Source organism: Microcaecilia unicolor, chromosome 5, assembly GCF_901765095.1.
Source record: "Microcaecilia unicolor chromosome 5, aMicUni1.1, whole genome shotgun sequence".
NCBI classification, from domain to species: Eukaryota; Metazoa; Chordata; class Amphibia; order Gymnophiona; family Siphonopidae; genus Microcaecilia; species Microcaecilia unicolor.
In genome coordinates this window covers 74,980,358-75,006,683 of record NC_044035.1, presented here as the reverse complement: position 1 = coordinate 75,006,683, position 26,326 = coordinate 74,980,358, and the positions used below count along the sequence as shown (strand labels likewise).

The window sequence follows — 26,326 nt, the reverse complement described above, 5'->3', positions numbered from 1 at the left end:
TATTATAAAATGTTGTTTTATTCAATTGCACAGAAAACCATTACATAGGAAATTTTAGATGTAATTAACCATAGTTTCCTTAGCGTCCCTCCGGACCAGCCCAGGATTGGACTGATGGGTTGTGCACTCCTTCCAGCAGGTGGAGACTGAGAACTTCTGACTTCAGTGAGCCAATAAGAGCCCTGGCCATGTGACCCTAGACTCAGTAATCTCAGTCTCCAGCAGGTGGAAGGAGGTGAGCCCATTAGTCTCTCTCTCTCATTAGCTTATAGTGTCCAGAGGGTTTTGTTGTTAAATCCTTCTGTGCTTAGGGAATCTTTCTTAGAGGCAGGGCACATAGCAGTCTTCTTTTCCTGCCTCAGGGGTGCTACTATCGGAGGTTCCCGGGTCCCTCCCCCCCTTTTCTTCCCCATCTTTCTGGTAGGGAAGAGCTCACCCTTCCGGAGGGAAGGTGGTCAGCTTTTGGGAGAGGCAGCCACGTTTTCTTTCTAGTGACTTTTGAAAGAAAGAAGTTAAAAAAAAAAAAAAAAGCAAGGTTCCCCAAGTCCCAAACAAACACGGAGCTCCGTAGGGTTCTCTGCCCTTGACTGCCTTCCCCGATTCTCCCGCGTTGGCCAGCGGTCTGAGGTAACTGGTGCAGTCTTTCGGGAAAGCCGTGAGAGCGGGAACGCCGCGCTATGGCAGAAAAGTTAAAACACTGTGGCATTTGCTAGCGGCAAGGTGTAGGAGTGCTTGGTTCTTGTAAGTTCTGCACAGCGCTCGAGTTGGCTGTGGTCCCTCCTCCCGCTGCTCCGCCAGTCGTTCCTTCTCAATGCCCTCCCGTTCCGCCATGGAGGTGGCTGGTTCTTCAGTTTTGGCAGGGAAGCTCACCATTTTGCTGGCGGCTGTAGGTGCTTTAGATAGGGACACCCCACCTTTATCGCAGTTAACAATAATTGCTGTTAATTGGCACTCATTTGGGTTTACATGTGGATCTGCCCTGTGCCCTATTCTATAACGTGTGCCTAAATTTTGTAGCACGCAACTCAAAAAGGGCATACCCATACATATGTAAAAACTAATTTAAGAAAGCTTCTATTTACACTTGGAGATGCACACTTTGTAGATATGTCAAGGAGGTATGGTTTGGGTGGGCTTGGACATACTAAAATCTATACTTCTTTCCCCCATTTTCCAAAAGGAATACGTGTTGAGGAGAGAGTTCCACATCGGCTTTTACATCTGCTAAAAGGCATATATTGGGTTAAATAAAGTGCTCATTTTGGCCAGGGCTTTATACAAAGGATTAAGAACATCATTCTCCTTAATCACAGGTAGTTTGTGTAACTTAACTAAATATGGGGGTCTTTTACTAAAGATTAACTCGAGTTATCTGCAGCTGGGCTCATTTTATTCCTATGGACCCTGCTGCAGATAACTCAAGCTAACCTTTAGTAAAAGACCTCCTATTATCCTCCACACACTCCCAAGGACTTTCACTAACCACACCCTCTCCAAAAGACATTACAAGATGTGATACCCGCAAGGGAGCCTTCTCCAGATTAGCCCCCACACTCTGAAATGCACTGCCTGAAAGGCTGTGCTCAGTGTTGCCATATAAAAAAAAAAATTCCCACCCAAAACAGCCCAAAAACCGCACACACCCCACCCCAACTTCATCACCCCCGCCCCTTCCATCATCACCCCACCCCAACGTCATCACCCCGCCCCTTCCATCATCACCCCCACCGTCATCAGCCCCACCCCTTCCGTCATCACCCCCGCCGTCATCAGCCCCGCCCCCGCTGTCATCGCCCCACCCAATACGTCACCTCGCCCCACCCAATACATCACCAAACCCTACCTCTGTCGCCGTTAGCCCCACCCCCCGCTGGCCGAAAAACCGCCCAAAACCGGCACGAAAAAAAAACAAGCCCAAAAAAACGCAACCTGCCGCGGGCAAAAGTTTCCCGCGGCGGGTTGCGGAAAACCGCCCATCTGGCAACCCTGGCTGTGCTTAACACAAGACTGTCTCTACTTCAGGAAGCAGGTGAAAGCTTTGCTTTTCAACCAGGCCTTTATTGGAAGAAGTAACTAACCTGTTAGTATCACTCACATGCATAAGGACTCGTGACACGGGCTGCACATACTGCAGCAGGACATGTTTATCCACGCCTACCCTAGCTGAGATAATATTTAACCATCTCTCTGACCTCATGTGCAACTTTCTTTAAATCAGCCACGTTACTTTCTAACTCTTCCTACTTTCTTACCTGTCTATATGTTACATCTTTGCTTTACCCTTCACTATCAATTATAATGTTCTATTACGTATTGTGTTGACATTGTAAATTGTATACCATACTTTGTATTGTTTTTGAATATTTTTACTGCTGTAATTGTCTATTGTTCATGTTTGATCTATTCTTACTGTACACCGCCTTGAGTGAATTCCTTGAAAAAAGGCGGTAAATAAATCCTAATAATAATATATGAGGAGAAAAAGACCTTAGCAGTCACTTTCAAATTTCTCACTGTGTTGTTTACCAATTTGACTCCATTCTCAATCATTGGTCAAAAAACTCCCCTTTTTCTGTGTAAAAAGTGATTCAGTGTAATAAAAAAAATAATAATTTTCTAAATAATTCCCAATAAAAATATTTTAATTGTTAGATCCTACCATATTTCAACATCCATTCAATTAACCAGGATCCAAAATGAGCCTCTCCTGCCTGGTTAACCCTCTTTAAATATTGGGTCCTGGGTAACTATTGTTTCAGGCAATTAAATGTCTTTCTAGAAAACTGAAGTGTATTTATCAGTGTTTCCTTGGGGTGAACAGTGTGATTCTAGACACATTCTTCTGTGGGATCAGTTTTGAAAAACGTACATCCATGTTTCAAATGGAGGTTAGCAAGAGTATTCTTCTCTGCCCCCCCCCCCCCCCACCCTTTCAGGTCCAGTGTTTCTTCCCCTCCCTCCCCCCCCCCTCTCTCTCTCTCTTTCATCCTCTCCAGGTGTCTCCTCAATTAAACCCTCTAGCAGTATCAGAGCTGCCAAGTGACTGAGTTTAAGGATAGAGACTTTTGGACAGTCCTGGGGTGTAACACCCTCTCAAAAGTACACCTAGGTTTGGGGAAAAACTTACAGTAGTGTGAAATTTGAGGTCTCTAATTCTGTCCATGGAAATCACTGTTGCAGGTCTAATTCATCAAAATGGGGTTGTCAGAAATCCAGAACAGCCTAAAATCTTCCTCTTGGAACTGGGTATTTTAAGCAGAGCTACAGTTTCCTCTCTCCAACTCTTCCCTTTCATTCGGAAAGCTCTCCAAACTCTCCAGCCAACATTTAAACCTCTTCAGCCCAGCGGACACTATCTTTACATTATCCTGGCCTTTCATCCTGTGTGGGCTGCGTGAACCAGGGCCAGCAGCTGGAGACAAAATTTAGAGAGACCGACCCCACTCCAGTGAGGTCAGGATAATATCATTTATTGCTGTGAGGTATAGTAATTTTAAACGGTTTTTGGATATAACTGAGGAACCCAGTTTTCCCATTGGGGTATTTTATCATTTTTAAATAACCAAACAGCAAAAGCACTGTACACATTACCAATATATCTCTTTGTCTTGAATAGATGTTTTGTCACAGATGTACGGCACTGATTGTGACCAGCTGTCTGCCTAGAGAAGATTCTGTGGGCAAGCTGTTTCCTATCATTTATTGTTTAAACAGTTTATGGTCACTGATGTTATAAATAAAACTACAGATTGCAGATGTAGTTCACCAGATGCAGCCTTCAGGTGTTATAAACACAGCAAGCAAAATGAAAGCTGTACAACAAAGCAGATGAAAGAACTACTAATACTGCTGACCCTTGACAAAAACAGTGCAGACAGGCATAGCTATACATTATACATACTATATTCATATATGCTGATGACATCACAATATATATCCCATGCAAACACGATCTGGCAGAAATCACCAGTGAACTCAAGCTCAGTTTAAACATCATGGACTCATGGGCAAACACATTCCAACTAAAACTCAACACAGAAAAAACACACTGCCTCATCATATCATCCCAATACAACACATATAAACCCACAAACATCAACATCCCAGGTTATACCCTCCCTATTGCAGACAGCCTGAAAATTCTCAGAGTAACAATCGACTGGAACCTCTCACTAGAGAACCAAGCGAAATCTACCACAAAGAAAATGTTTCACTCAATGTGGAAACTTAAATATGTGAAACCATTCTTCCCGAGGGAAATATTCCGCAACCTAACACAATCAATGGTACTAAGCCATGCAGACTACTGCAATGGAATCTATGCGGGTTGCAAAGAACAAATTATAAAGAAACTTCAGACCACTCAAAACACAGCAGACAGGCTTATATTTGGAAAAACGTGTTTTGAAAGCGCCAAACCCCTCCGAGAAAAACTGCATTGGCTCCCAATCAAAGAACGTATTGTTTTCAAAATCTGCACCCTGGTTCATAAAATAATCTACACGAAGCCCCGGGATACATGACAGACCTCACAGACCTCCCAACCGGCAAGATCAGCACGAACATACCTAAATCTTCACTACCCAAGCAGCAAAGGACTCAAATACAAATCAACATATGCATCCAGCTTTTCCTACTTAAGCGCACAACTATGGAACGCTCTGCCAAAAGTAGTAAAAACAACGTACGAACACCTAAATTTCCAGAAATAACTAAAAACAAACCTGTTCAGGAAGGTATATCCCACCGACCCAACGTAAAAGCCTGAGTACCTGCAAAACAACAAAACCACAGATCGTAATGGACACACCCAACTTCCCTCTTCCCGATATATCTACCACACAGGAACCTTATTCTACCACAATAACACCTTGTATTTGTTAATACTAGAACTGGCAAACGCCATTTCTGGTACTATGTAAGCCACATGGAGGAGTGGCCTAGTGGTTAGGGTGGTGGACTTTGGTCCTGAGGAACTGAGTTCAATTCCCACTTCAGGCACAGGCAGCTCCTTGTGACTCTGGGCAAGTCACTTAACCCTCCATTGTCCCAGGTACAAATAAGTACCTGTACATAATATGTAAGCCACATTGAGCCTGCCATGAGTGGGAAAATGTGGGATACAAATGTAATAAATAAATATGTCTCCCAGCTATATATAAAGAGGGTAATTTTATTAACAGGACTCCATGGGTAAGTACCTACTTGTCTGCATAAAATACTAACTTGTACGTTTTTGTTTGTGTGTGTGTGTCCAGTTCAAATCCCACTGCTGCTACTTGTGATCTTCGGCAAGTCACTTAACCTTCCATTGCCTCAGGTACAAAATTAGATTGTGAGCCCTCCAGGGACAGAGAAAAACCCAGTGTACCTGAACGTAACTCATGTTGAGCTGCTACTACTGAAAAAGGTGTGATCAATCAATTATATATATATATAATTATATATAGCATAATGTGGTATGCGATCCAAATTGCATCATAAATAGCTGCCTATATGGGATTCGCATGGTGGTAAATTCCAACTGCCCTGTTTGGATGCCAATGGTTGATGAAGAAGTGTAATGTGCATTGAGTGGCAGAAATAACTCTGGCCACCTACTACTACTACTATTTAGCATTTCTATAGCGCTACAAGGCATACGCAGCGCTGCACAAACATAGAAGAAAGACAGTCCCTGCTCAAAGAGCTTACAATCTAATAGACTTGTTAGACATAGTGAGGGCTACAGTAGTGGGTTAGACCACACTTCTCAGAATGCTGCCAGACAGACCTCCTTGTCTCTGCATTTTTTGCTGTTCATATGTTGGATGTTTCAGTTTGTAAAATGACTGTTCATGCTGGACATCCTCAGCACACAGACGTCCATCTCACGTATTTTCAAACAGGAAATCTTGACATATTTCTGTTAGAAAATACATATGAGATGGATATCTGTTTTGGACATTATTGGGTCCTTTTACTAAGCTGCGGGAAAAAGGGCTCTGTGGTAGCAGCGGGGCTGTTTTTCCCATGTGCCAGGGCCCTTTTTTTCACAGCGGGTAAAAAAACTCCCTAAAAATGGCCATGTGGCAAGCAGAGGCATAGCCAGACCTCGGTGGGAGGGGGGCCTGAGCCCAAAGTGGGGGGCACACTTTAGCCTGCCTCCCCCAGCCAACACTTCCGACTGCCGCAAGGCAAGTGCGAGACCAGCGTGGGACAGATAAACGCTTCAGCTGGCGGGGGTTGGGGTCGGGGACCCCTGCTATCCAAACCGGGGGCCCCAGAGCCAATTTGGGGGACCCAGGCCCCCGTGGCCCCCCATAGCTATGCCACTGGTGGCAAGATAACTCTTACCATATGGTCATGCAGCGGGGAGCACTTACCGCCACCCATTGAGGTGGGTGATACCTGATTATCGCCGAGTTAGCGTGGCGCTAGAAAACTTTTTTATGGCACACCGGAAATGGCATGTGCTCGAGCCAGAACAACCACCGGTGTCCACGTTGGGTCAGCAGTAGTTGTGATTTAGCATGCGGTAAGCCCCCGTTGGGCTTACTGACGCTTTCTAAAAGGGCCCCTATGACGTATTGTGATAAAGTCACATCCAGGGTAGTTGGGTTAAGGCAGTTCCAGTCTGAAATACAAGTCCCAGAAGGCATTGCAGGCAAGGAGCCAGGGGGTGAGATGAGGAACCCGGACTGGACTCCTAGCTGCAATAGGGGAAGACATGGGTGTAAGCTGGCAGGATGTGTAGATTGGCTGCCACTAGGGGGAAAGAGAGATAGGAAACCCTGTGTGCAGGAGCTCATCATTAGTCTAATGCTTAACTCAGCTTTTATGGGTGTGGGGGAAGCTAATGGAAGGAGAATGATTGGCTGTGAGAGCAGAAGCGAGGGATTGATTAGGCAGGTGGGAAGGAGTCCCAGAAGAGAAGCAGAAGGAGAGAAGCATTTGCAGGCTGAAACCCCTTGGGTAAGAGAGGTCCCTAAAGTACTGAAGCAGGCTGAAATCCCTTGGGTGTGAGGAAGTCCTAAAAGTATTTGCAGGCTGAAAATCCTTGGGTAAGGGAGGTCCCTAAAGTATTGAATTTACCAGTGAAGCTGATGCAGGGTGAAATCCCTTGGGTATGAGGAGTCCCTAAAGTATTGAACTCTCCTGGAGGTAAAGAGAGTAGAAGGTAGAAACTGCTGCTTTGTGATTTAACTGTGATGATGAACTGAATGAACTGCTTCTATTTGGAATTGAACTACTGCTTATTGTGCATTGGATAACGAGCCCAGACTGGAGCTTACTGTGAGCCTGTATTGAATCCTCCTGGTATGTGCTGATAGCCTACTGCTTAAAGGGGATTATTTGCCACACACTTTCAGGTGGCTTATATGTGCTTAAGATTGAAGGTGAATGCTGCTGTTGGAACTGTGTATCAGGTCTACTAGAAACCTGCATGGAATCAAGTCCTTAAGATTGAAGTTGCTGGTGGACATTTATTTCTTGACTGTATCGGGAGCCCATGGCTGGAGGAGATTGTTCTATCCTTGGCTGCACTTAGAGGTACCTGGTTACAGTATGTATTCTGACTTGGACGTCCTTTTGAAAATGCCCCTCATAGGCACCTAGGTGTCATTATAAAATGCTAATGAACATAACAGAAATAGCGCCTTGAATGGAGGTGAAATATTTCCTACTGCTCAAGAACAAGTGTAAATGTTCACTCACAAAGTTCACAAGTACATATATTGATTAATGTATTTTGAAACCAAAGCTCATACTTTCAAACTCTGCCCATGCCCTGTTCAGCCCACACTAAGACCACACTCATGGTTATGTCTACCAGCAAGGTACGCAGCTTCTTGACAGGCAATAGACATTTAAGCCAGCTGGTATTTAATTAAAAGCCTTTTATTTTATTTTTGTTACATTTGTACCCCACGCTTTCCCACTCATGGCAGGCTCAATGCGGCTTACATAGGGCAATGGAGGGTTAAGTGACTTGCCCAGAGTCACAAGGAGCTGCCTGTGCCTGAAGTGGGAATCGAACTCAGTTCCTCAGTTCCCCAGGACCAAAGTCCACCACCCTAACCACTAGGCCTCTCCTCCATGGTTTGTATATGGCCATAATATGCTTTAAAAGAGCTGTGGGGGTTTTCCCCAGTGGAAAACAAGTTCTAGAACAAGGGTTCATGATATAAGACTCAAACGAGATAAACTTAGGAGTAATATTAAAAAATATTTTTGTACAGGAACGGTGTTGATGCATGGAATACCCTCCTGTGAGATAATGGAAGCAAAAATAGCAACAAGTTTCGAGAAAGCACAGGATAAGAACAAATATTTTTTTAATTATTTTTGGAAGATAAGAATTTGTCTCGAGAACATGGCAAGTTGTTATCTATTACACTTTTGTTGGCAAAAAGAGGCATACTACATCTATGGATGGACGAATCCTTTCCAAACTTAGCATGGAAAGAGAACATGAAGGAAATTGCTCAGTGGGAACATCACGGGAAACATCAAGACCTGATTGGCTATAAAGCTGAGTACTGGAGACTCTGGTGATGCTTATCTCTTTGACTTTGCTTTGGACTGATAAGGTGAACTAGCTGAGGGTTTGGGGGAGGGGATGGATGGAGCAGGTAGGTGGCAGGGATTGCTGTCTCAAGAAATCAGAAACATTCAACATGAACTGTTTATAGATGGCCTTGTGCCAACCCTCCTCCCCTGTGGACACTGAAGAGTTGGTCTGTAGGGTTGGGAATAGCAGCAGTGGCCTGATTATTTATTTATTTATTTATAGTACATTTCTACCCCACATTTCCCCACGCATGCAGGCACAATGTGGCTAACATAGGATAAGTAAAAATGACAATACAATAAAAGAAATGTTAAGAGACAAAAATTGGGCAAGGGAGGGGAAGGGAGCATAACAGTTTCAGGGGTAAGTAAGTGGGGCTAATGATTTTGAAGAGTGTATGGGGAGTAGACCAGTCCAAATAGGTAGGTTTTCAGCAGCCTCTTGAACAGTTGGTGATCCATTTGCAGTTTTAAGTATTTTGGCAGGACATTCCAATTCTTGGCACAGGAGTATTGGAAAGACGAAGTGAAGATCTTCTTGTATTTGATGCCTCTGCAATTTGGGAAGTGTAGGTTGAGATACGACCTCGGGTTGGCCACTGCATTTCTGGGTGGGAGGTCAATAAGTTGAAGCATATATTCCGGAGCTTGTCCGTAAATGATTTTATGAGTTAGTGAGCAGATTTTGAAAGAGATATGTTCCCTCACAGGCAACCAGTGGAGAAGGAAACGCATAGGCTGAGCATGCTCAAAACGTGATTTGCCCAGGATTAGTCTCGCCGCTGTGTTTTGTGCAGTCTGTAATTTTTTAAAAAGATGTTCATGGCAACCTGTGTAAATCCCGCTGCAGTAATCTAGGTGTGATAGCACCAACCAATGAACAAGGGTGCGAAATAAATCTCTGGTTAGGCAATATCTGATCTGCCGAAGCCTCCACATTGCAGAAAACATTCTCTTGGTGACAACTCGTACCTGATCATCCAGATGCAAATGCTTATCCAAGGTTACCCCAAGGAGCTTCAGACTACTTGAAAGAGGGAGGACGTAGTCATTTATAATGAGGGTGTCAGTTGGGACTGAGTAGTATGGGGAGTGGAGAATAAGGCACTGAGTTTTATCTTTAACTTGAACCGAAACACCCTCGCCCATTGTTCCATTGTAGATAAGCTTGCAGCAATCAGGTCTGAGATTTTGTCTACTGTGTCACAAAAAGGAATGGAAATGGTGACATCATCAGCATAAATGTACGGATTTAGGCCAAGGTTACATAGGGCCGTTGCCAGTGGGATCAACATGATATTGAACAGTGTAGGTGTGCTTCTGTGAGGTTTTGGCCTTTTGTTAATTTGTATCTTATTTGTTCCATTGTGCATCATGTGTGTTTGACTGTTTTTTACTTCAATAAAAATTATTTTTAAAAACTATTTGTGTTTCTAAATTTATATATGAATTTTCAAAAAACAACCAAGAAAACACACTTGTACAACAAAGCAAGATAATTAAACATAAAGTACAGTAATACAATAAAATATATTCCAGCCGATATTCAGCCAGCAGCGGTCAGTGTTTTTTTTTAAACGCTGACTGGCGACAGCTAAATTAGCCTTGGATATTCAGTGCTGGACCATGTACAGGTAGCGGCACTGAATATCCAGGGCTAATTTTTTGTGTGCTGGCTAGCGGAGCTTATGTGGGTCCCAGCTGTAGCTATAGTTTGAGTTCCTCTTTCCCACATGCATCACTTTGCATTTCCTCACACTGAATATCATCTGTTCCTCCCTAACATCACCCCCAATACCGACCCTGAACTGCCTATTTTTTTGGCAGTGATCAGAGGCAATATTCAGCAGTACTGCTTGGTTTAGTGCTGCTGAATATCAAGGGTTAGGCAATCCCGGGGATTGAAGTGGGCAGAAGCCTCTCCTGCCCACTTAACTCACTTTTAATATCGAAGGGATTGTTGCTAAAGTCTACAACCAGGGGATCCAAATAATGCCACAACTGGAAATTGCCTTCATTAAAATCAAGGATCAAACTCTACTCAATCAATTATGTTGCATTCTATTTTACAGACCCCCAGGTTACTGGAAAATGACTCAAAACAAACTTTATGGACTTCATATCAAACGCATTGTAGCCAACCCGAATACCTTACTAATAAGAGATATTAACCTTTACTTAGATGACCAAAAAAGAGAAAGCACCAAATAATGCGACAAATTTCTCAAGATCTGGGACTTCCAGTAACCAGTGGTGACCACTACTCACACCAAAGGTCATGCCATAGACCTGCTAGCTTACAGATTCACACATGAAAATGATTTAAAATACAGAATCTGGAATGGACAGAAACATTTCAAACTAAACACAACCCTCTACTGGAAGGAACACAGGAATCCACCAACACAAACATGAACACCATACAAATCATGAGGAAAGATCAATGCAAATAAATTCTGGTCAACCATATATAAAGATCAATTGTCACCAATGACTCACACGGAAGAATTCCTAGTGGCATGGGATGAAAAAAGCACTGACATAGTGGATGAAATAGCCCCAACGAAAACAAAAATTGGACAGAGGCGCAAAGCAGCCCCTTGGTACAATGACAAACTGAAAGTGACAAAAACACACTGCAGATAACTGAAACGAGCTTAGACGATAAACAAAAATGAAACAACCAAAACCACATGGAGGGAAGCACATAACAGATACAAGACCCAAATGAGACAGGCAAAAAAAAAAAAAATACTACAGAGAACATATAGGGTTAGATTATAGTGGCATGAAGAAACTATACAAAATCATAAACAGCCTTATAAACACCAAGCCTATAACAGCGATGAATGACCCCCCCCCCCCCCCCCCCCCCCATCAACAAACGAACTGTATGGAGAAAAAATCCTCAAACTAAGGAGAAGTATAACACACAATGAGACAAACTTCTAAATTCTCATAGATGAACTCGATCACCCTCCAGACAAAGCACCAACGGACAGGCTAAGGACCACCTTCACACAACTCACAAAAGATACAGTAGCACAAGCACTAAGAAAATTCTCCTCCACATACTGCATGCTAGATACATGCCCCAATCACATATTAAAAGTTGCCCTGACCGATTCATAGAACATCTCACCTCTCATCTGAACTATATGTTCCAGGAAGGCTGATTCCCACAGAAAAAATGAAACATTTTGCTCACACCAATCCCAAAAGATGACAAGAAAAAACATTAGTGATATCTCGAACTATAGGCCAGTCACATCCATACCACTTACAACCAAAATAATGGAAGGCATAGTTGTCAAGCAACTAACTGACTACATCAACGAATTCTCCCTGCTCCACGAATCTCAATCAGGCTTCAGATCTCACCATAGCACAGAAACAGTGCTGATTACACTACTAGCCAACTTCAAAAAGGAAATCACACATGGAAAAAACATTCTCCCACTACTCTTTAACAAGGCCTACCATGAGAACCCTTAACTAACTTTAACACAAAACCTCTCCACTTGTATCCAGAATGTATCTTTCAATAACTGCTTGACCAGATTCTCTTGTCTTCTTTGACTTCTTTGTAACACCAATTGTATTCTTTGCCCTGATATGGCAATGCCATAGCAGTTCTTTGTAAGCCACATTGAGCCTGCAAAAAGGTGGGAAAATGTGGGATACAAGTGCAATAAATAATAAATAAATAAAATAAATTTGACATGTCAAGCGTATTTGACATGGTAGACCATCACATACTGAAAAGAATACTTGACAAAGAGAGCGAGAACTTATTTACTCCCAGACTGGTGAAGGAGAGATCAGAGAGTAAAGAGAAACAAAGCCCCAGCTCAAAACCCTATGGCTTTCCAGATTTTTATCCATCCCCGGCCTGCGCCCAGCTCAGTAAGTCAGATGTTAAAGAGAAATCATCCTCACTGTGTAATTTTGTGGCCCTGGTCTCGGGTACTGACCCGCGACAAGCTAGCCGGTGCTCAGACTGATAAGATCAGGGTTACATACAGAAATCATGTACACATTGAAGGAACTGCCCAAACATTCCTAAATTAAATCTCCGCATGCTGCCACGTACATGTGTAACCTTTGCCATTTCTAAAATTGCTACTTATATATAAATGAGAAATAACGTGTAAATCTGTCTTTTATAAACAGTGTATAAGCCTTCTAAAATGCAATCCAATATGAGCAATAAAGAGGAAATTGTTGGGGGGGGGGGGGGGGGTGAGAGGAATCCTGTGAATGGTGGAGGCCCACTTAATGGGAGAAGTGGAGGTATTATTGTTGGAATGACATTTTTATTCAGAGAGTACCAAGTTAACATCCTCAATTCCATGTCATTCTGTGCACCCTCTTCTGATGTTCACTATTTTTCTAATTGAATATAGAAAATGTACAGTGATGTTTTGGGTGCAACAGGCTTGATTAAAAATAATTTCTAAGTACACCTGGATACGTTGCCTATACATGTTATATCTTAGGAACTCCAGAAGGAAGCTCTCTTTGGTACGTTGCAAATTCTGTGTCAAGCATTAGCATTAAATTTGGGAGACTGAGATCATAGTCCACATACCCTGGTTTAGGATTGAGGTTCATTCCTGTCATGGTATATGCAAAACTAAAACATTCTAATAAGCTGCAGAGCAAAAATATGTATAGAAACTACTCAAAATTATATATTGCTCTGAACTTGGCTCTAACTCATTACATAGACAATGATTCGAAATAACTGTCAAATGGAACCTCAACTGCCTTGGGGTGCTTGCAGAGATAGACTACCCCCACTACAATGGCTACTATCACTGGTTCTAATATAACCTCTGAAACCCTCTGCAAGAAAAACAACTCCCTAATGGAGAAAAAAATCTTGCAGTCAAAAAAACAGAGGAGAATGGCAAACATCCATTTGCACTAATATAATGAGATAGAGTCAACAATGTGTTCCTGACTTAAATATAAAGTGTACATAGGGAAACCCGTTCACTTAGCTTAGACCCGCCTAACTGCTTACGTTATCCTGTCAGCTAATTACTTTCAAACCAGAACCAGATGTAGAACTAACCTTCATCAATAGAATGCTTCCCATTCCAATGGGCCATTAAGACCTTCAGGATATATAGTATGTAAATTAAAAATCTAAACCATTTGGAGAAATTGCCTCTCAGGGAAACCAAAGAGAAGAAATGGATACAAATCTCAGGTAGAGGTGTGAATCTGGTCCCTGCTAAATATGTATTTTTAAGCTGAGTATAAAACAATTTAATTATGGCACACGGTTATGTAATAGACAAACAAGTAAAGTGCTTAAATGATCTAAATGAGTTCTGTTTCAATAGGAGAATAGTAAAAAAAAATATATCACATTTCAATATCTGATAATTATGCACCAATTTTCCATAATACGTGAGTCCTTTAAAGTCAACTAGTGTTTCTCATTGCAAGAGCTTGACCTTCCTTCCTGTTAATTAGAACTCTGTGAATCCATCAACATTACACCACTTCATGTTTTTCTTATATGTTCCAGACTTCAAAATCAGCTGTCAGTGTGAATACTGAATATTAATTTTAGTGTTCCCATTCTGTCCAATTGACTTTTTTCCCTATTTGAATACTAATTTTTTTCTTTTCCAGTTCTTTTCATTCCAAAGATATGACAGTTTTAATTTTCTTACATAAATATACACATTTCAGGCAACACAGCGAATAAGGATTTCCCCCCTGACAGCGTAGTATTATCTCTGTGAACCAGGGTTCATGTGGTTGAAGCTATGTAAGCTAGCTTGCACCTATTGTGCTTTTATCATGTGGCTCACACCCTTCAATGCAGCTACTGTGCAGTTTCATCATGACCTGCTGAAATTGAAAATGTAACCTTCCCAAAATAACAAATGGGGGATTCTTTGAGCTGACATTTTATACAGGAATGACTCTCTGAATATGTGACCTAAAACAAAGGGAAACATCTGAGCTACCAGCTTCCTATATTTATGGCTTTTACACTCTCCCAATAGTGTGTGTGTGTGTACAGACAGATAGATATACACAACCTACAACCAATTAAGTCCCTAATGATCCTAGAGGTCATAAATCATAGGACACGTGAATCACATGAACTATAGGGATAATACAACTGTACCACAATGTTATTCGAGTCACCACTTTAATCTTCTTTTCTGTCTTTGACTGAAAATAATGAAGCACAATCGGACATGAAAGTAGTATAGATGTTCTCACAGGAGCAATTAGATTGAGAATGTACCTTGGAGCAGTCCCTACCAACCTCAGAGGTTATAAATGAACTATATAAACACCACAGTAGCTGTCTTAAAATATGACTCCCATTACTACTTTAACCTTTGTTATGTACCTTTACTTCTTTTTTTTTTTAACACACCAAACTACAAAACAAACAACAAAGCTCTTTGCAAAGGAGAAACTACATTTTTATGATCCCAGTTGAGGTACAAAAGATGTTATACAGAGTAAATTGGTTAACAGTTCCAGAAATGTGCCAAACCAGAAATATTTCAACCAGTCCACTAGCCAAAAATACATCCTAATCCTCCTTGTCACCCCCAAAAGACACTGGTGTTCTATACGGAAAAAGGTATCACAATCTGTCTTGCTAAAGAAAAATGAGTGACTTCTTGAACATATGCCCAGTAAGTTAAAAACAAAACAAACAAAATGTTGAGTTAATTTGTCAAACATGTGCTGCAGTTGTTGATCTCCAAAAAGTGAGCCCTTATCACACTTTAACTGTAGCTACTCTTCCTTAAACGTATGACACCTAGTGGTAGTATTACAAGACTACTGCTAGGAGTTGTCTGTGCCATTTTGAACCCAGGACAGTGGTAGGATGGTGCACTACACTACCAGGAAGACCCTCAGGTAAGTCCCAGGAGTATTGGAGGACTGCTTTTGGGGAGGTGCTCTGGGGGCTTTGAGGGGGGAATCGGAATGGGGGCAGTGCCATAGTGAGCGTGCCTGACACCCGGGGCGAGTCACCGCTGCGCACCCCCCCCCCCCCCGGAGCACCCCCCCCCCCCGAAACGCACCCTACCTTTCAGTGGGGGGGCAGGCGGGAGGGCCGATCCGCCCCCAGTGCACGTCACTGGGAACTGCATCGGCTCTGCTGCTTCCCTGCTTCCTCTGCCCCGGAACAGGAAGTAACCTGTTCCAGGGCAGAAAGAGCAGGGAACCAGTGAGCCGACACCCCCCCCCCCCCCCCCAGTGCGTGCACCCGGGACGGACCGCCCCCCCCGCCCCCCCCTTCCTGCACCACTGAATGGGGGACTGTTCTTTTGAGGGCTTTGAGAGGGATTGCAAAGGGGAGTCTGGTGGGGCTTTGAGGGAGGATCAAAATGGGGTTCTCATGGAGAAGGGGGTCTTTGAGAATGATTGGCGTGGGGTGATATCCATGTAGGGGGTCTGAATAAAATATGTGCCTTCATATCTGCCAGTTTTGAATTCATGCAGTGGCTGAATTCCTGGATTTTCAGAAGCACAGCAGCTCTTGAGGCCACCTCTGCCATGCAGTAAAGCCCCTGCTAGCTGCTTATCACAGCTTACTAAACAAGCCCCATGGTCTAGTGGCCTCTTCAGGGGCAGGAAAGAGCCCCACTCTTTCCTCCCAGTATTGCTACTGGTTTAAAATGGCTGCTGAAACTTCCAGTGGCAGCCTTGCAAGACTGCTGCAGGAAGCCCCCTTGCAGTTATATTGAGATTGGCACCAGCATAAGCAAGAGCAATCTCCAGTTGTTCCTGTGTATACCGTTGCCAATCTCAAAATGTATTTATTTGTTGCATTTGTATTCCACATTTTCCCACCTATTTGCAGGGTCAATGTGGCTTACATAGTACCGTCAGATTTCGCCAAGCTGGTAGAGAACAAATACAAAGTGGTATTAGGGTAGAACAAGGTTCATGTGTTACAGACACATTTGGGAATCATAGAGAGGAAGAGTTGTGTTATGTCGATTACTAGTTTTAGTTACTTGTGTAGCAGGGTTCAGGCAACTAGGTTCTGTCAGTAGGGTATGCCTTTTTGAATAAGTTAGTTTTTAGTGATTTCCTGAAGTTTAGATGGCCGTATGTTGTTTTCACAGCTTTTGGTAATGCGTTCCACAGTTGTGTGCTAATATAGGAAAAGCTGGTTGCATAAGTTGATTTGTATTTGAGGCCTTTGCAGCTTGGGTAGTGAAGATTTAAGTATGATCTTGTTGATCCGATTGTATTTCTGGTTGGTAGGTCTATGAGATCTGTCATATATCCCGGGGCTTCGCCGTAGATAATTTTGTGAACCATGGTGCAGATTTTGAAGGCAATTCGTTCTTTGATTGGGAGCCAGTGCAGCTTTTCTCGGAGGGGTTTGGTGCTTTTGAAATGCGTTTTTCCAAATATAAGCCTGGCTGCTGTGTTTTGGGCGGTTTCTTAATGAGTTGTTCTTTGCATCCTGCATAAATGCCGTTGCAGTAGTCTACATGGCTTAGTACCATTGATTGTATCAGGTTGCAAAATGTTTCTCGTGGGAAGAATGGTTTCACGCGTTTGAGTTTCCACATTGAGTGGAACATTTTCTTTGTTGTATTTTTCACTTGACTCTCTAGGGTAAGGTTTCGGTCGATTGTAACGCCGAGGATTTTCAGGCTATCTGAAATAGGGAGGGTGTGGTCTGGGGTGATTATATTTGTAGGTTTGTTCGTGTTGTATTGGGATGAGAGGATGAGGCAGTGAGTTTTTTCCATATTGAGTTTTAATTAAAATGCATTTGCCCATGAGTCCATGATGGCTGCGAGACCTCCTGCAGCAGTCTCAGCATTCATTTTAACCCAGCAGCAGCACTGGGCAGGAAAGAGTGGGGTTCTTTCCTGCCCTTGAAGAGGCCACTAGATCACCAGGGCTTGTTAAAGTAGGCCCGGGAAGGGCCTAGTGATGGTGAGCCAGATCGGCAGGAAGACTTATCTTCAGCGGTAGGGTGGGCAATGGTCAATCAAGCCTAGGGCTAGTTGGGTGGCTCGGGTGGGGGGGGAGCAGAGAGTGATCACGGGGGTTGGGGGGCAGTGCATTTCGATTTCAGCTGAAAACACTGGCATTTTCGGCTTAAACCCAAACCTGTATTGTGGCTCAGTTTAGGTGCCGAAACTGAAACTGAAATTCAGTCAGCCTCTAACTAGCCATAGGGATGGTGTAAGTGATTGCACCTTATATGAAGGAGTATTTTCTGCACTCCACATGTGCTAGTATTCTGTACAGAAAAGTAGGTGGGCCGGTGCTAGGGTCTCTGGCGTCTCCCTGCAAACTATCAGTTGGCGTGTCCCCCCCCCCCCCCCCCCCCCGGCCCAGCATCTCCTTTCTTTCTTCTCCCTTCCCCCACCCCACCCCTTTTTCAGCCCAGTGCCTTAAAAGTTGTTCGGTTTTTTTTACTCGACAGCTTTTTAATTTATTTGAAAGCTTACCATATGTAAATGTAAATATCATGAAATAAAATTGAATATCACTAAAACTGCTTAAAAATTATTGTAGCTGGTGGACACAGTACTAATAAAGGCTATATTTTGTGCTCCTTGTTCTACACTGTTCAATACAATACAGTAATATGGCCAAATTTCAGTGAGGATATCCTGTTTACTGATGAGTTTATCTTAACTGTTGCTGTAATCTGCCTTGGGAAGCCTGGTGTTATAAAGATTGGAAATAAAATTAAACTCTCCTTTCATTGGGGCCCATGGAATCACATCTTCAACTCATCTCTTTTGTACAAATGGATTATTCTGTTTTGAGCATGTTTCAGCGACAAGTGTTTTTTGAAGTCAAAATAATAAAAATAAATATTTTCTTTCATGCAGATCTCTCATTTGCTTAAACATAATTAAATGAGCTATAAGCCCCTAATACAGTCCATTGGTTTTCTTATATTTTGGCCTTGTGATGACATACTGTGCCAAAACCTGCCCTCCCCAACCGCCACAGTAATGCCGTCATCCCCCTCCCACATCTTCCACACACTACAGTCCTACCTTGAAGGGCCAGCCCACCCGGCTAGGTACTTACCTCTGTGGCTGTGGCGGCAGGAAAGAATCTTACTCCTTCCTGCCCGCTGCTGCTACTCGGTCTACGCTTTGCTCTTCTCTGCAGTCATTTTCAAATTACGGTGGCGGCGCCCGAGGCACAGAAGAGCAAAGCAGAGATGGAGTAGCAGCAGCGGGCAGGAAAGAGTGGAATTCTTTCCTGCTTCCGCAGCCGCAGAGGGTTTTGCATTTTCGGCCAAAACTGAATCTTTCTGCCCCAACCCCATGATCTCTCTTTGCTGCCACACGTGTCCTCTGAATGATGGTGAGTCCTCCTGGACCAGCCGGCCATCTGACTCCAACCCCTCTGCCCTCCTACCATCCCTCTGCTCTCCTACCACCCAAAGGCCCTCCCCTAGCCTACCTTTGCCTGGTGGCCTAGTAGCTGGCCCTCTTCTGGGTGTGGGAGGGTGGGTGGCAGTGGCAGCAGCAGCTAGCTCAGGAGGATCCATGGTTTGGTTCTGGTTCTAGCTAAAACTGAGAGGCAAATTTTGGCCATGGATTTGGTTTCGGTTGGTCTTAAACAGCAGCATTGGACTTCCAAGAAAGATGTGGTAATCAGTATAGAGAAGTCACTGTTAAAACTCTAGTAGGAAAGGAGCAAGTGGGGATCATTCTTGGCCACTTTACAAACATAACACCTTGGAGTAAGCTTTGGGGAGGGATGGGGATAGTATGAAGAATCCATACAGAAAAATGACCCCACTTAGAACTGAAAGGTGGTAGCGGGATACAAGCCCAAATGCAATCATTCCAGAGAGAAATTTAAAAGGGTTGGGGCTTGACATCAGGGAGACATTTAGTGGCCCAATTAGCCCACTAGGGATTTTGAATGTTGGGATGAGGGAGACTATCACAGGAACTATGTGCTTCCTTTGAGTAATACTAACATATGCATAAAAAGAGAAGTTTGGCAACATTTTATGGGTGTTTCTATGACCAAGAACATGCAGAGTTCTGGGCCATAACAACATATATAAAATGTCAAGCAAAAATTTATTACAAATGCAAATGAGTGAGGAGCTCATTTATTTTCTTAGAAAACCTTTATGGAACATGGCCATTAACCTGCAATATATACTACAGGTTGGTACAAGCCATAATCTCATAAGCTGTTTTTTGGAAAATAAGCTGAAAATTATAAAATAGATGAGGAAATTAGTTGAACAGTAGGACTCGTACAGTGATATTCAGTGAGGTCAACTTTGCTGAAAGTAAAAAGACAATCAAGGATCAGTGCTAGGCCTAATCCTACTCCATAACCTTATTGAGACAAAGGCTAAATATATGGGAACTTCACTTTAATTGGCCAAGAGCAGGGGTTCTCAAACCAGTCATTGGAATATTGTATTGTATTGTAACATTTATAACCCACGCTTTCCCACTTGTCAGCAGGCTCAATGCGGCTTACATAATATAGCTAATTTACAAGATAAAACAGAATGAATAAAACATCTAAACATAGTATATAAAGAGGTGGACAATAAAAAGGATAAGGGAGAAAGGTGAATAGAGGTAGGTAACAGGGAGAGGGTGAAAGTTGAGGTAATGTGTTGTGAGTAAGGAAGAATGTATAAAAATGTTTTGAGGAGGGATGAATTCAGAAGGATAAAAACATATTTTAAGTTCTGCTAAGTAGTAGATCCAGGTATCACAGATGAATATCTAATTAAAGGCCCATCATATGTGTAGGCTTGCTTAAAAAGGTGAGTTTTCAGCAGCTTCCGGAAAGGTAAAAGGCCATTGCCTGTTCGAATCGATCTTGGTAGGTAATATACCTAGCCAGTCAGGTTTTCAAGATACCCAAAATGAATATATATGAGATATATTTACATACAGTGGAGGTGGTACATGAAAATGTATCTTATGCATATTCATTGTGGATGTATACCCTGGTAGAGAGGCAGGAAAAGGGACATATGATAGACAGTTAAATACCTCCAATGTATGAATATATGAGATCCCTTTCTTAATGGAAAAGAAGCTCTGGAACTAAGGGTCATAAGATGAGGGTAAAAGGAGGCATATTCAAGACTAATCTAAGGAAATATATCTTTACAGAAGGGGTACTGTGGACATGGAACTGCCTCTCAGTGAAAGTGGTAGAGCTGAGAAGAGTATCAGACTTCAACAAAGCATAGAACAAGCATCAAGGATCTCTGAGAGAGAAGGGGTTGTAAAAACTAGGCTGTTGGTTTAGATAGTTTAGTTGATTGATATACCAGTTTGGAAAATACTTGACACAGCGGTTTGCAATGCAAATCTAACAAGTAAATAAAAATTAAAATCAGAAAGTTACAAAGAGAGGAGCAAAAGGGACAAGTCACAATCCATAATTCTAAATTAAAACTACACAAATAGGTAGACTAGACAGGCCACATGGTCTTTATCTGCTGTCATTTTCTCTGTTTCTGCTAATCCAAAAGAATGAAAAATAAAAGCCAAAGATTACAGACCTTTATCCTACTAGAGATAGACAAATGGCACCACTAAGTAGCACAATAGATTATGACTCACATCCAGTCTAAAATGGTGCTAGTTGCTGCTTGATTCTAACCAGTGCCATTTTGGCTTTCTCTCTTAGGATATGAAATGCACATAGTTATTGTTCATACAAATACTGGAAACAGTAGGAGTTAGATCCACAAATTCCTGTTATTGGAAGGGGCACATCTAATTGGTCTAGGAAAGGTTAAAAGGGCCTTTGTTTTTCCTTAAGGAACAGGAAGGATCCCTAGTAGATTAAGAGGTAGATGCACTAAACGTTTTTCATCGTTAAATGAGCCCTCAGGGAAGAATTTCCTATCCTTTCCATGCACTTAAGCCTATTTTCCGACGACAGTAGCAGCTAACGAAAACGGAATGGAGATGAGCAATTAGTGTGAAAACCCCATTGAAACGACATGCACTAACCTTTTCCGATTGCCTTTACGCAGGAAAAAGGCAGGAAAACTAACGAGAGGTCTGGACCTCTCGTTAGGACAGCTCTGTGCCAGGAAAAAGTGTTAAGTGAAAAAATAAACAAACTTTGAGCCAATCCCAGCGCATTAGCAGAGCTAAAAGCGCTGTGATTGGTCCAAAGGACCTCAGAAAACACATAAAAAAATAAAAATAAAAAAAGGATCGGGAGGGGGCAAGGGCGCTCATCAGGAGCGTCCTGTACGGACGGCCTTGCCCCCCCCCCCCGCTGCTCCCCACTTTCCGCCGCTCCCCCCACCCCAAAAAAGCAAACTTCTAGAAGCCCCTGCCCCCCTCCCTTCATCACTACTCTCTCACCTCAGCTCCGCCTCCCGACATCCTCCGTCCGTGCCCCACCCCCTTTTGGGGTCGTCGCCGCCATTCCCCTCCTCCATCGGGCCCCCCTTCCTCTTACCGGGCCCGTGCAGCGCCTCTCTCCTCTGTCCGAAGGCGCTGCACGGGCAAGAAGAAAGCTGAATCAGCTGATGCCTGCCTTCGTGATGGCGCGTCTTTCTCCTGCTGCGCCCGCCCCTGTCTGACGTCAGTAACCTACGTAGGTTACCGACGTCAGAAAGGGGCGGGCCCAGCAGGAGAAAGACGCGCCATCGAAGCTGGGCAAAGGCAGGCATCAGGCTTTCTTCTTGCCCGTGCAGCGCCTTCGGACAGAGGAGAGAGGCGCTGCACGGGCCCGGTAAGAGGGAGGGGGGCCCGATGGAAGAGGGGAATGGCGGCGACGACCCCAAAAGGGGGCGGGGCACAGGACAGAGGATGTCGGGAGGCGGAGCTGAGGTGACAGAGTAGTGAGGAAGGGAGGGGGACCGGGGCAGCTAGCATTTTGCTTTTTCGGGGTAGGGGGAGCGGCGGAAAGTGGCGAGCAGCGGGGGGGGGGCAAGGCCGTCCGTACAGGACGCTCCTGATGAGCGCCCTTGCCCCCTCCCGACCCTTTTTTTTTTATTTTTGTTTTGATTTGATTTGGGAGCCATGTGCTTGTGATTTGACTGTGTTTTGACTGTTTGTGGCATGCGCAGAGCAGCTAACATAACGCTTGGCTGCTCTGCGCATGATTTGGGGGCCGATTAACGATGTGTATTGTGATTCTTTGGTACATTGTACGTTTCAATACCGATCTCAGCATGTGTGACTTTTTTTTTTGGTGCATTTTTCGTTATTTTAAAATCGTTAGGGACTTTAACGATTTAGATTTTTTTACGTTTGGTTGCTGCATCTGCCTCTAAGAGTTGTATCATTAGGGGAGGAAACAAAAGGAAGAAAGTCCTCTAGATGGGGCTGAACCTTTGGGATGAAAGAATCTAATGGTTAGCGAATTGAATGGGTCATTTTGTTTGCTAGGCTGAGTTAGGGGTTTTCCTCTGGGCTAATCAGCCCACTCGTCTTGCTTAGGCTAATTAGTGCAAGGGACTATCAGCACTAAACCTTATATGAAAACTATGCATTAAAAAGAACTATGCTAACTCTAATGAGGCCCTTTCATAATTAATTTAGTACATCAGATTTAAAGGTTGATGGACTAGAGGTATTAACCAGAGACTTTTAACATGGGACAGTACCTAGGCCCCCCAAATGGCTTTACAATAAGTGAACGTTATGGAAGGAGGAACAAGAGAGAGACAAATCTAATGAGGTAATTTTACTGTAGAGAGAAATGATTATCATGGGACTTTTCTGATGGCACATTTGGGTCAAAACAAAATGTATTTTACTTTACTAGAGAACTAGCAACCGATGCACATTTGTTTTGCCATATGTCACAGAGATAACTTTAGACTCGACAAGCCTCTAGTTTCCTGTCAGTCTAACTATCCATGTAACTGTCACTGTTGCCTTCCACTCATCCTCATGTAAAATAGCTTCAGTAATATAAAGCTGTTGAGTGTGTTAGCTATAGCTCAAGATTCATTTAGGTGCTGCAATACTAAGAACTGTTTTGTATACTACACATTTTCTACAAATCATTTGTTGTGTCAGGTAGATTATATGTCTAATCAATGTTATTTTGTTTCTTTGTCAGATGTCTCAGAATATTCCTATTCTTCCTTCTTCAACATCACCCACCACTTCTTCAAGTAATAATGAGCACAGTTCTTCACCAGCCAGGTGTATAATCATTTTGAAATGACTGATTAACTCTCTCCACATGGCCTTTCTATTGGTGTCAGCTGTTCTTTTTCTGACCCAAAGCCAGGGTGTTCCTCTTGAACACCATCATCTGGAGAATGGAGCACTTCTGGAGACCCTTAAGTCGGAAGTAGGATTATTGAGCAATAAAAGTGAACATTATTCAGCACAGGTAAGACCTCCAGGTACCAGTCGACAAATACCTCAAACAATCATCATAGGAGTGCGAAAAGGAGGAACCAGAGCATTACTGGAGATGCTGGATATTCATCCACATATTGTGGTAGCAGCTACAGAAGTTCATTTCTTTGACTGGGATGAGAATTATGTAAAAGGGATAGATTGGTACAGGAGTCTAATGCCATTTTCATATGAAAATCAAATTACTATTGAAAAAACACCAGGCTATTTTACCTCACCACAGGTCCCAGAAAGAATTCATGACATGAATAGCTCTATCAAATTGCTGCTTATTCTAAGGGACCCTACTGAGAGAGTTATATCTGATTATACCCAAGTATATTACAATAGACTTGAAAGTCACAAACCTGTTCAACATTTTGAAGATATAGTTATTAAAAATGGAGCATTAAATACAAAATATAAGGCTATCCAGAGAAGTCTGTATGATATACATATGGAAAGATGGCTTAAGCATTTTAATTTGAATCAAATCCATATTGTGGATGGCAACACTTTAATAAAGGATCCTCTTCCTGAATTACAGAAAGTGGAAAAATTTCTTAACCTGCCACCAAGAATTCTGCCTTCAAATTTTTATTTCAACCAGACCAAGGGATTTTACTGCATTCGGAGCGATGGTCGAGAGAGATGTTTACACGAATCTAAGGGACGTCCACATCCAGTTGTAAACAACACCGTTCTAGAACAGCTTCATTGCTACTTCAGAGAGCATAATAAAAGATTTTACAGCATGGTTAATCATTCTTTTCACTGGCATTGAAATGCATTTCCAGCAGAGAGATATCTTAATCAGTTCTAAAATAAACTGCATTCCTTGAAAAATTCCAAGCTGTGAAATTCATCCAAGTGAAAAATGTGTCACTTACACTGATGACTTTAAAGAGATTATTACTTGAAAGACACAGACTGGAGGCTTTGTCTCAGTGTCATGTTCCAGATGCATTTTTGATAATGATACTAGATCTCTTAATATAGAAATACAGATCAGTGTGTATGTAATTATGGATGTATAGATAGAAACATGCACACACATATATGCGAATAAAAAATTTCTTTTAATTGAATATTTTTTGCAAGTTTGAAAATAGAATAACTTTTTCTGATAACATTTTTAAACAATGTAAAACTGTGCATAGCAGAAATGTTATTATGATAATTGGAATGTCATTGTTTGCAGTATTTTTATATCTGTGACATGGTACTGTAGTTGAACTAATTTCCAAAACATCTTTAGAATAGGGCACGCAATAGAAATCATAGATCCAGAAACAAATCTGACCTCTATTAATACTAAAATAGATGTTTTTGTAACATAATGAATACTTAAATACTGAATTAGTCAGTTTTTAGGTTCAGAAATACCTTAATTAGTTGGTGATTCAAGGTAAAGCACCTTTGCTGGGCACAGTGTTTTTCATACAGGACTCTTATCTACTAAAATGTGTCTACTGACAGAGCTGACTTGTAGATAAATGCTAGAAATATTTTAGCTTTGGAGAGCTAACAAAAACTTCATAATACCCAGAGGTTCTGTGTCTGGCAGATTCACTTGAAAAACTACAAATAAAGATGTTGACTTTCTGTACTGTTCAGTATAAAATAAAATATTCATTTTCCATTAATTTAAGTAATAATCATAAATAGTACCATGGAAGTAAATTATGGGGTATTTTGGTTGATGATATAGACATTGGATTTATTTAAATTAGTATAAATAATATAAAATATTTGTATTACAAACTTATAGAGCAGATTTTAATTTCTGCTTCTATAAAAAAAAAAGCAGCTAATTTTATTGTGTAACATTTCTTGCAGTATTTGGGGTATTTATGTATCATATACAGTGAGAAGTATATTCAGGATATCAAATATGAAGGATAATAAGGATGTGCACATAGCAAATATTTTCAAGTCTTTTTCAGTTTGTTCAGGTTTTTTATTCTGATTTTCAGACTTTCATTCAGTTTATTTTACACATTCATTTTAATATTTAAAAATATTAGAGCTTTTTAACACATGCTAATCAACTTAAAATGCATTAATTCATAGGTTAGCATATGCTAAATCAGCTCCCCATATACTAGTCCCCTTGTTTACTAAGCCACGGGCTAATGCTGACACAGCCCATTCACTTTGAATGGGCTGTGTCGGCATTGCTGCACAGCTTAGAAAACAGGGGTCAAATTTTATAGGATGCACTAATGAACCAACTCCCCCTGTTTACTAAGCCACACCAGCAGCTGCCATGCGGCAATGCTGACACAGCCCATTCAAAGTGAACGGGCTTGGTCAGAATTAGAACACCGGCAGCCGCTAGTGCAGCTTAGTAAACAGGGGGGGTAAATGTGTACAAATAAACATGAATCCCTAGAAGATCATTCTCAGCT

General features: G+C 42.3%; 1 protein-coding gene across 2 annotated transcripts in view; it reads left to right on the top strand.

Annotated features, from left to right (window-relative positions):
- Positions 1-24,893, top strand: part of LOC115471125 (heparan sulfate glucosamine 3-O-sulfotransferase 1-like) — a 227,376-nt gene extending 202,483 nt beyond the window's left edge. For both annotated transcript variants that reach the window (XM_030204810.1, XM_030204809.1), the window contains exon 3: positions 23,629-24,893. In XM_030204810.1, coding sequence (XP_030060670.1) covers positions 23,755-24,699 — 945 coding nt within the window. In that variant the 5' untranslated portion in view covers positions 23,629-23,754 and the 3' untranslated portion in view covers positions 24,700-24,893. The remainder of the gene's footprint in view (positions 1-23,628) is intronic.
- The last annotated feature ends 1,433 nt before the right edge of the window (positions 24,894-26,326 follow it).